Here is an 11,777-nt window from a genome sequence, read left to right on the forward strand (position 1 = left end):
AACACTAATGAGAAGTTTTTGATTACTGAGTAGGGACCTCTTAGGGTTGAGACATAATGAACCATTTCGGAGAAATGTAACTTCCAACGAAATGTCGTTACATTTATTAAGATCAGATGAAGCTGGACGATCTGATCTCAAGGGATCAAGCTCATGGAGCTCGGTGGGACCAAGAGAACTGCCTGGAGACCTCACAGAAGAGGGTAAGTGCTGTGAGTGATTTTGTATAAAGGTAACATCCAACGAAATCTCATTGGTTTTATTAGTGTCTAATGGAGTAGGCAGTTTAGATCTTGGGGTTTCGGGCTGAGGCAGCCGGATAGGTTCAGGTTGACCACCAATTTCATTGGTATGGTGTGGATCTGATGCAGCTGGGCATCTAGATGTATGAGTTTCGGTCTCAGAAACACTAATGAGAAGTTTTTGATTACTGAGTAGGGACCTCTTAGGGTTGAGACATAATGAACCATTTCGGAGAAATGTAACTTCCAACGAAATGTTGTTACATTTATTAAGATGAGATGAAGCTGGACGATGTTATCTCAAGGGATCAAGCTCATGGAGCCCAGTAGGACCAAGAGGACTGCCAGGAGACACTAAAGAAGAGGGTAACTGTTGTAAGTTTGTATGGAGGTAACTTCCAACGAAATGTCAATAAGTGGCTCTGGCACAGATGAACGGACAGAATGTTTTTGTGATGTACCTCTAAGTTATTTATAACTTTACTACAATGACCCAGTGATCTAGAGTGGCATGTAGAATTGGAACAGGGAGGTGTGCCTGCGACTCCAGAGTTTTGAGGAAGATCTTTAGAATTACTGGTTGGCTGAATTGGCGGGGAAGGATTAATTAGAGGTAACGATTGAAGATAATTGATATGAGCCTTTAAGGCTGCAGAGACAAGAGGACCCACAGGAGTGGGGTTCATGTAATGTTCATGGATGGCAAGACCTTCATAATAATATTCCTGCACGGATTTAAAGAGGGAAAGATCTTCTTCAGTTGGAAAAAGGTATGAAACATGTGAGTGAAAGCAAAGTTCTTTAAGAGAATCATAGGCCTCACAGAAGGAAGTGTAACAAGGTCTCAGTTCTAAGTACATACCTTTAAATAAGAATAATTTTTAAGGGTCTATTGCAATACCTTGCCCTTGAGAAATAAAAGTTTTAATCTGGGATTAATAAATTTCTCTTTAAGTTTTTCAAATTGAATTTTAATATCCTCTGGTATGTTCATTTTCATTTTAGAGGTGAATGATACGAATAAAAAAGAAACTGAAAGAGAATAAGTGAAGAGAGAGGGCAAGAAAAAACGAATTTAATTGATGGCGGAATGGAGCACCTTACAAAATATTTTTTCTTTCCATAAAAATAATTTTTAAAAAAAGATTTAATAAAATGCACAACAACAAAATTCGGCAACCGGAGGACCATGAGAAAAAAATAAATAAGAAAAATATCCGGCCCTGATGGGACCAAATGTTACGGCAGGTAGGGTGTATAACACAAAATATATAAACTAGAAAAAAAAAGAAAGCAGAGAGAAAAAAAAGTCTTATATCACCGGTGATTGATGGGTTGTGGTTGCCCCGGTTGTGGTTGTTGTCCTGAGTGGATGTTCTCGAGGAGGTAGATTAATCGACATTAATCGCCTTGTCCTCTTGGAGGATGAGTCATAGTAGTCCCCCATGGCTAAAATGATTAAGATGCTGGAGATGGCCAGGATGCTGGCAACTACGAGTGCGTAGTGAGGAGACAATGGAGACGATATGTGTGTGTACACTGAGACACTAAGATGTTGTCTGTTGATTTTCAGTATAAAAAAACAATAGAGAGAAGTTGTTTTGTTTTTGATGTTATAAAAATCATATGTTCCTATAATCGATTTGTGGACTATATGTTGGCCGCAACAAGATGTAATTACCTCAAGTCAGAAGCATATAATCTTTCCTTGTAATATTTTAAACCTGATGAAGAAATTTCAGAGATAAATAAATACAAAAATATAATTTTTTTTTTTTTAACTTAGACTGATATCCAACAATCATACCCAAAATTAATTGAACAAATATTATTTAAAAAATCATATTTTTGATTGTTATTACCATTGATAGGTTTATTAACAAGAAATGAACTAATTCCCTTGTGTTTCTTTGTCTTATCTGTTGTAGCAAATACTATTGTTGCTTCTGATTCATAACCATTTGTAATCCATGATTTGGTGCCATTTAATAGCCAACCAGGATTCTTATGTTTTGCTGTAGTTGAAGCAGCACCAGCATCACTACCATTTCCTAGGACAAAAACCATGAATTAGAATGCATAATGAAGAAGTTTTTCTTAAATTAACTATATTTAAAATACATTCATTTAAAATTTTTTGAGGTTGATGACTTCCATTTTGAATGAAATATTTACTAATTATTCATAACATCGTACAACGTTTCGGGACCACTGTCCCATATTCACGCTCTTTAAAACCTCATGATTTCATATGGGAAATTCTCTAGAAGAAGTGAAGATGCACATAATGGTTGACATGATTTCCCATATGAAATCATGAGGTTTTAAAGTGCATGAATATGGGACAGTGGTCCTGAAACGTTGCACAATGTTATGAATAATTAATAAATATTCCATTCACAATGAAAGTCATTAACCTCAACAAATTTTAAATGAATTGACTCACCAGACTTCCAATATAGATAATCCAGATTAAAATACATTGGTTTAATGATGTTTGGTTCTCAAAGACTTGCTTATAAGTGGAATTCTGAAGAATGTCCAAGTATGATGATAGCAGCGATATATCAAAACCAGTTAGGGAGAAGATTCTTGTAAATCTCATAAGTTAGAGCCTTACTTATTTCCTTGGAAAATAAAATTCCATCTAATGATGGATGTTGATTATAGATAAAATAATTATTGGGGATTGGTCTAGCTGAATATACTTTTCTAAAATAATTTCGACCACTCTTGTAGGGAAATACTTGGTTGCTTAGAAAATACTTTTAAATCGTTTTATAATACTTCAAAAGATTGAGCTAGTATTAGTAAAAATTATAGTGTTAATTATAAATAAAGTAATTTTTTTTTCCAATTTAAAGAAATTAGTTAAGTTAATTTAGCTAATAATTTACCTCTTTTATTTAAGAAGCAATCAGAACTTTCTTGAGTCAGTAAAAGGCAAGTGTTGAGAACAACAAATTTAAAGCATATATTCAGATTACTAATTCTAGAGGTCACTGTGCGCATGCGCTAGCTAGCATTTGAACATATGTTATATTGTGTCCCAAAATTGACTATATTTTGCAGTGAACTAGAATAAAAACAGTAGTGAAGAACAGTATCAGTATAATAATAAGTGAGAGCTCTCACATGAGAGCTGATATAGGTGAGTAATCACTTATTTATAAATTACAGTGTACAGTGCATGCGTTCCTTAATAATAACAGCTGCCATAGACTCATACTAGAGATAAAAGCTATAGCTTTTAGTCAGTAGCCCTAGGGCACGCATTGAGGGAGGGCTGTGCTGCTCTGTCCTTCATTACACATATTAATATGTAAACTAACATTGTACTTTTTTTAAACCTATTTCCTAAAACTCTCTATTCTTATCTTGACTTACCACCATGAAACGAGATATTTTCATATGGTGATGTCTAGTAAAAATGCCATCAAGTATGTCTAGTAAAAATGCCATCAAGAGATCCAGAACCCTGAAAAATACACCCAGAAACTCTCATGTTAAGCAAAAAGCTAGAAAGTCTACAAGAAATACTCTACCTGTTACACGAGGTAGCTCAATTGACGAAATGGACTCCCAACCTAGAACTCCTAAATCAAACACGTCTGAGAAATCTTCATTCTTTATGCCAAACCCAAACAGCATACAAACTAACATAACTGTTGAAAACATGGGAAGCTAATCAGAACCCCAGAGAACCCAAGCCACCACCAATATTTATTAAAAATTTTCAATTTTTTTGTCAACATCTAAATAGAATAGTGAACCCTGGTACATTTATTTGTCAGAGTTGCACTAAAGAAACTAAACTAATACTGTTGGCCTAAACTAATATGGACCTGACACCGCAGATACATATCGAAAAATAATAAAATACTTGTCAGATACAAAAGATCAACTTATCACCTACACCAAAAGAGAGTATTCAGAGTAGTCATCCGACAACTACACCCCTCAACCCGAACAGAAGCCATTAAAGAAGAACTGACAGCCACGGGGTACAAAGTATGACAGATAGTTAACGTACTGAAGTGAAAAGATCCAAATGGCGCAACAAATAAAATACCGTTGCCCTTGTTCTATGTCGATCTTGAACAAACACCAGGAGTAGAAGAAATTTACATAGTAAGCAGACTTTACTACACCAAGATAGTAGTTGAAAAACCCTACCCTAAACGAACAATAGTTCAGTGTCATAATTGCCAAGAGTATGGCCATACTAAACATTATTGCCATCATCTACCAAGGTGCATCAAATGCGGGGAACAACATAAATCCACTGAATGCAGGAAACCAAGGCAAGCACCTGCAGTGAGTGCACCATGCCATGAAGAAGGGCACCTGACTAATTACAAGGGGTGTCAGACGTACAAAACACTGTCTTTCAGAAAACAGGCAGGACCAAGACAGGAAGAGGAAACTAGACAACCCAGAAGACCATCAAGAACTGTCAAACCAGAAGTGTCCTTCGCAGAAATAACTGGAGAAACTGAGCCGAAATCTTTGGCTCTGCCACAATTGCAACCAATATCCCATTATCCTCAACCCCAACCCCAGCATCCTCATGCCACTGTTCCTTTTGCTACATGCAATACTCAAGAAGAAGGACAGCTATCTATTGCTCTGAATAGATGATAATCTGGTCTCGTTTGTTGGATCAAAGTGGTTTTCCACATTAGATTTAAAAAGTGGATATACACGGAGAAGACAGACAGCTTTTTCGACAGGAACAGATTTGTGCCAATTCAACGTCATGCCATTTGGACTCTGCACTGCGCCTGCTATGTTCAAGTGTCTAATGGAAACTGTTTTACAGGGACTACATTGGAAACCATGCCTTATTTTTCTGGATGATATCATAAAGGGTATTCATGAAGTTGTGTTAAATGTAAAATGTTTTACCATGTTAGATGCTTTAAGTATAGGATAATGAGCAGCCCTATTTAAAGTCATGTTAAAGGCTAAATACATAAGAGCTCCTAGCAGATTTTCTGAGCAACTTGTTTTATACCATTTCCTTCCTAAACTTCATGTTATTGTTTACTTCTAAGTTTTGATTAAAGTAATTTATTAAAATATGCCAAAATTGAGTGAAAAGTGGAAGTGGTGTAAAAGATTGGCTACTGAGTGCCTTGTTGGTCTTCTAACTTGTGAGGAAGAGAATCAAGATGAGCTAATTGACAACTGTCGTTACATTATTATTATTGTCATCCATTGCTTTATTAGTTATAAAATCATCCAAAACAATACTAACATTAAAAAAAAACACAAACTACGAGCAAGTAACCTAAGATAACAAACAAAATGATGACGAGCTCAGCTGGTCTGTTGGGTGACGTCATTCTCTATTTAGCTGACCTATCAACAGACTCTCAGTAGATTCTTGGAGCCCTCCTGGGGTTCACCCAGCCTCTTAAATTGGGTACCCTCAATTGGATAAAAATCTGGCGGTCGAGCATGATTCTGACCAAATCACCTCCTTGCACAACCGTTGGTCTAGTAACAGTACTTCCTTACAAGGTACTGAACCTCTGAACCTTCAAGGGTTGTAGGGGTACAGATTATTAACCATGTTATATGTTACATCGTTTTAACATGGTAAAAAGAAGGAAATATTTCTCTATTTAACACATATTAACATGTTAAACTAAAGATGATTACCCCTACAATCTTCACCAAGACATTTAAGGAACACGTAAAACACTTGGAAGAAATATTCTAGAAGCTGTCCAATGTTAATCTTAAGCTCAGCCTAAAGAAATGCCAGCTGTTCAAAAAGAAAGTTCAGTACCTTTGACTCATCAGACAAACATGAAGTCAGAAGTTTCATAGGGCCCAGTACGTGCTATAGGTTTGTCCAAGGATTCACTTATATAGCCCGACTGCATCACCAACTGACTGACGAGGAACAACATTTTGAGTGGAGTAACAAGTGTCAAGAAGCCTTTGACCTACTTAAAGAAGCATTGTGTTCTGCTCCTATTTTAGCATATCCTGAACAGGACTACCAGTTTATTGTGGACACCGATGCAAAGTTGAAATTGGAGGGGTATTGTAGCAGATCAAAGTGGAAGAGGAAAAAGTGATCGAATACTTCTCACAGGCACTCTCCAAACCCGAAAAGAACTACTGTGTAACAAGGAGAGAGAGGGAGGTGGTAAGGATAAGGAAACGCCTAAATCCTATTGACCAATATGCCTCCTCCCAGTAGCTCCCTGGAGCACATGATTGTCCACAGCCTTAGACCAATCCTAAGTGCTGCAAGTCACCCACGGCAGTTTGGTTCGACCCGTGGCAAGGGAACTACTTCTGGGATGCGCTGCTGAGAGTGCCTAGGGACGTGGAGGAGAGGGCGGAGAAATATGTTTTATTGATAATGTTTGACATCTCTTCCGCCTTCGACAGCGTTTGGTGGCCCTGTGTACTCCAGCAGTTGCAAGAGCTCGACACCCCCAGTAATCTATATTCCCTCGTAGGTAGTTACCTCAATAACAGGAGTGTCAGGATCAGGGGTAACTACTATGAGGTCGAGAGAAAAATCGAAAGAGGATGTCCGCAGGGTTCGGTCCTAGGACCAGCTCTGTGGAAGCTAGTATTCGATGAGTTGCTAGGGGAACTAGAGGACAAGGGGTTCCTTGCCACGACTTACGTAGATGATCTGGCAGTCATTGTGGCCAAGAACAGCAGATCCAGACTAAAGACAGAAGGGGAGAGGTGTGCCAGTCTTGTAGGAGAGTGGTGCATGAAGAGGAAGTTGAGTATGGCAGCAGCCAAGACTCAGGCTATGCTCATAAGAGGCTCCATGGACAGGGCTCGTCCTATCACTCTGGATATCCAAGGAGAGAGGGTGAGACCGGGTGAGGAGATGACATATCTTGGTGTGAGGATAAGAAGAAGATTCTATGCCACTTCTCACCTGGTGTATCTAAAGGACAGGGTGATCCTGTCACTCAATGGATTAAGCAGGATTGGGGGGTGCATTTTGGGGCCTCAGATACCCTGCAACGATGACCATATATAAAGGTGTGATCTTGGGAATTCTGAGGTACGCATCCCCTGCGTGGAGCCGAAACCTCACGCAGGCACAGAAGAGAAGACTGACTACCATACAGAGACTGGCTCTGCTGAGGGTCACGAAGACATACAGAACGGTGTCACATGAGGCGGTGCAGGTGCTGGCCGGAGCGATGCCCCTGGACCTCATCCTCAGGGAGGATGTCTTTAAATATGAAGTTAAGAGGCAGGGACTAGAAGCGCTGCCGGAGGAGCTCCGAGAGAGGATCGGTGAGACTCCACACTTATGGAAGAAAATACTGCGAGAGGACTCAATACAGGAGTGGAATGGGCGGTGGGTAGCAAGCCAGAAGGGCACTACTTTGAGAAAATTCCTCCCTACCGCCTTTCTAGATTGAAGACTAAATGGGTCCTCCCAGACTATTGGGTCTCACAGATCCTAACAGGACACGGGGGGTTCCGGGAAAAGCTGCAGAGCTTTGGAAAGAACATCGACCCCCGGTGCCCAACGTGCGGAGTTCCTGAAACAGCGGAACACGTAATAATAGATTGCTCTGCCATGGAAGGACACCTAGCCAGGCTGTCGAGAAAGACCGGGATTTATGCCCTCGCCGAGTCGGACTTTCCCTGGTTGATGGAAGAAGAGAGTTATCCCTTCTCAGGATCCCTTCTGAAATCAGGGAATTCATTTACGGGTGGAAGGTGGTGGTGGGCCCCACTCATTTCATGATGGGAAGGGCTTGACCGCCCAAGCCACCCAGAGAGCTCTTGGCAATCGTTAAGACTCTAGAGGACTTTTACAACAAGGTTTGGACAGCCTTTCCTTCTCTGAACAGATCATGCTTTGTTGACATGGCTGTTGAATTTTAAGATCCCCGAAGGGCAAATGGCCTGATGGATCGAAAGACTACAGGAGTACCAATTCAGCATCGGAACATCAGAAAGGTCGATTGTACATCAATGCCGATGCTCTTTCAAGAAGACCCTGAAGAACGTAGACACTGCAGTAGAGCCGAAGGGAAAGAGTTGGAACAACTCTTTATAACAATGCATGAAGACTGTCACCCAGCCTGCGGACAAATGGAAATCTTCTGAAATCTGAAGACCAGCTCAAGGCCGAGGATATTGGACTGATTCTGATGTTCAAGGAAGTGTAAAAGTGTTATTGGGCTCAGTGGGATTCTCTGGTCGTAGAAAAAGAGTTGATGAAGCAAACTTGGGAGAGTGCGAATGGAAAAGAGAAGATAATGCAGATAATCTTACCAGTATCAAGGAGACAGGAGGAGCTACGGTGGAGGTTCTATTTTTTTTTTTATCGAAACAACTGGAGACACCTAGGGACTACTGGAAGCTTTGATCACTATCTGCACTTTCATTTCATTTAATATCCTCTTGACCTCTTTATTTTTTGTGAACAGAACTCTCCTAGACTGTTTGATCGGCTGATGGTAACCAGTATTAATTTGGTGTACCAAATTCCTCTGCCCTAAATACTTGTCTGAGCACGAAAAGACCAGCTAGAATTTATTTAACAGTTTCTTTGTTTGTTTTCTCTGTTCCATTGCTAAGGATTCCTCAGTTTCATCAACAAACTTTCTGTAGTTCAGCGGATGTGGAGTATTTCATTGATTTTGGTTATTTTTCAGCCTTATCATCTGAACTTCTTTGTGCCATCCAACCACAGTTCCCTTCTTTTATTTTCAGTTAAATCCTTCCATGTTCAACATTTTAGTCAGTGTTTTTTTTCCTCATAGCCAAGAAAATTGTCCATCCCATTAAAATTCCGTTGTGATTTTCAGAAGTTGGCTCTACTATTGCAATCAAACTAATCTTTACCTCACCTAATTCAATGGCAATAGTAGTTTTGTTCCTTCCTGAAAGTACAAGATCTACAGCCAATACTGCTCTACTTATAATGCCAATATAATTATTCTTTAATTCAGATATTCTCCGGAGTAAAAGTTAGGGGATATTACCCAAATTAATTATTATGCTGGTAAGCTGGTTTAAATAAAGAATTACTTGTAATTTGCTGGTAATGATGGAGTGGACTGTATTTATAATAAATTAATATTATGCTTTTCAAATGAAATAACCTCTATTCTCATTTAAGCTTTCTGAAACAATTTGTTATATGGTTTGAACAAAAGTGGGTGCAATATATGTTAGTTTGCTAGTTATAAATTTTATCCCATTACATGGTTGAGATATTCTTGGAGCTTAAAGGTTGGTTTTGGTGTGATTGTTAGTTAAGGAGCAAACCTTACAGAAGCAGCATGTGATTCCAGCTTTGCATTCGGAGGTGTGATGATTTGCATCTAGGCAGTTACTGCAACCTTACCAACAGTGAATGCCTTACGCTCTTCTAAGGAAAGGTTCCAAAATTTAAAACATCGTGAAATAAAATGTGGGTTTTTACAGAAAGGGCAATAAATTGGTGACTGTTTCTGAATGGTTTAGGGATTGGAGGGCAATTTCGCACACCTAGGAGGAGTATTGAAATTACGGACAGACGGATTTTCAGAATGAAGAAAGTTGCTTCTGTACTTAGGTGATCCACGCCTGGGAGCCTGAGATCGTGGAGTCTCCTTTGGTGCATAATAATTAGTGTTTGAGGAAGACACTAAGTCTCTGGAGAGGGTAAGAGCAATCTTGTGCTGTCTGACAAAAGAGATGACATCGCCTGCTGAAGGAAAGGTATTTTTCGAAGTACGCGAAAGCTCAGGTCTGTGGGTCAAGGCCTCGAAGTGCAAAGAATGCTAACAGAACTTCAGCTGAATTCTCCAGATTGAGCGACATGTAACCCTTAATATTGTCGGCTACACCGGTAAGAAATCGCTCGTACTTCTGCAGCTCGTTTCTCGAGTGGTTGGACTCGAAGTCTAATATTCAATGCAATAAAGAAGGTTGCTAAGACCCTTGGGTTGTCATAGGTCTGCAACAACTTATTCCAGGCCAGAGTGTAGGATCTCTCCTCTATGGAAAAGCAAGTATAGAACTTTTCTGTGTTGGTTAAACCCGTTTCATTATGGACTAATGATTGAAAGGTATCTTTAAAATGAGTCCACTTCTTGAGATCTCCTGTGAAGACTGGTATGGGTATTTTCGGTAGGGAGGCCTTAGGACCACTAGTACTACCAATTGTTGTGCCCACGGATTGTCGATTTTCCGACAGTTGAATCCGAGCATGACACTCTGCCACTTGCTTCTGCTCTCTTAATTGTAGCAACTACGATCTTGCCAGGATAACTTCATCCCAGCATGAATTGTACATCTGTTGCATTCTTTCACTCAGGAGGCCGCCATCAACAGCGACTTGAATGGTGTCCCACTCATCCCATTTCTGTTGAAATTGTTCCCAAAAGGCTTGGGTGGCTTCCAACTGTGCTTCAAACAATAGAGCTTACTGAGGGTCAGCAAGAGCCCTAACTCTGGCTTCTACGCAGCCCATAATGTTTCTGTTTACACCCTAAAGTTTTCTCTCAAGGGCTGAAATTTGAGACATATAGTCAGGTATAGAATTTGGCATTATGTTCAAAAGCAAGACCAACCAGGCAAAGGGAAGCAACGTGACAAAATGAGGTACAATTAAAAAGAAGAAAAGAGAAAAAGGGAACAAATTAGTGAACCAGGCATTAATGAAGAGCTACCAGACAATTGTAATTGATAACAGGCAGTAAAGAGAGATTAAAAAAAAATGTTAAAACAACTTTGAACGTCAAATGAGTGGGTGACGTTTAAAATACAGCTCAAGTGTCCATGAGCTGAACAGGCAACAAGCAATTGCACGTAATTTGTGATTGCAGGGGCTTGTAGGAAAACCCAAGTCTTACTGTCACAAGATGTATTTGGTTTGAAATACTAAGTATTTGAATGTTGCTACCTCTAAGTATAGTGAACGAGTTGTTCATGAATGCTTGATGCCCCGCATTCAATTTGTGCACCATATTTATGTTAACTAATTCCTGTTTTTAAAGTGATAAGTGATGATGAGTAATTATAAACAATACCGATTTGATGTATTCATTTACCATATATAAAAAAAAAATAGGTGTGGGAGTGACGAACCCACCCTACAAAAAAACCTTGTCAAGAAGCGCGCAATGTATTAGGAAATACATCGTGCGAGGACTTAAGACTTCCATGGTCTGTTGCCCATTTAATAATAATAATTGAGTGCTTTAAATTTGTAACTCAGTGAACTTTTCACTGTACTTTAATTATATAACCTTAAAATCACAAACAATGTGTTGGCCATGTTCATATGAATTAAATTGCTTTTAATTTTGACATTATAATTGTTTGTTAGTTTTGAAAGGGCGTTTAACAGCCTGGTCATCAACGCCCGTTGGTTGTTGGCTTTGGTAAGGCCTAGTTGTTTTAGTCATACCTTTGGTATGGTGTACTGATCCGCACCAATTATAATTAAATTTGTGGCAATTATAATTTGTTTAATAATCGTTACGATATTGGAAAGGATGGTGAAAAGCAGATAACTGACTGTTCTAATTTTAA

General features: G+C 39.3%; 1 protein-coding gene across 1 annotated transcript in view; it reads right to left on the reverse strand.

The window, feature by feature from the left end:
• Arc42 (Activator-recruited cofactor subunit 42) overlaps positions 1 to 11,777 on the reverse strand; it is a 108,035-nt gene that overhangs the window by 59,084 nt on the left and 37,174 nt on the right. Inside the window, exon 5 of the mRNA XM_014422657.2 lies at positions 2,105 to 2,293. Within this exon, the coding sequence (XP_014278143.1) occupies positions 2,105 to 2,293 (189 nt within the window). The remainder of the gene's footprint in view (positions 1 to 2,104; positions 2,294 to 11,777) is intronic.

This window comes from Halyomorpha halys, unplaced genomic scaffold, assembly GCF_000696795.3.
Source record: "Halyomorpha halys isolate HHAL.00 unplaced genomic scaffold, Hhal_1.1 Scaffold22.1, whole genome shotgun sequence".
NCBI classification, from domain to species: domain Eukaryota; kingdom Metazoa; phylum Arthropoda; class Insecta; order Hemiptera; family Pentatomidae; genus Halyomorpha; species Halyomorpha halys.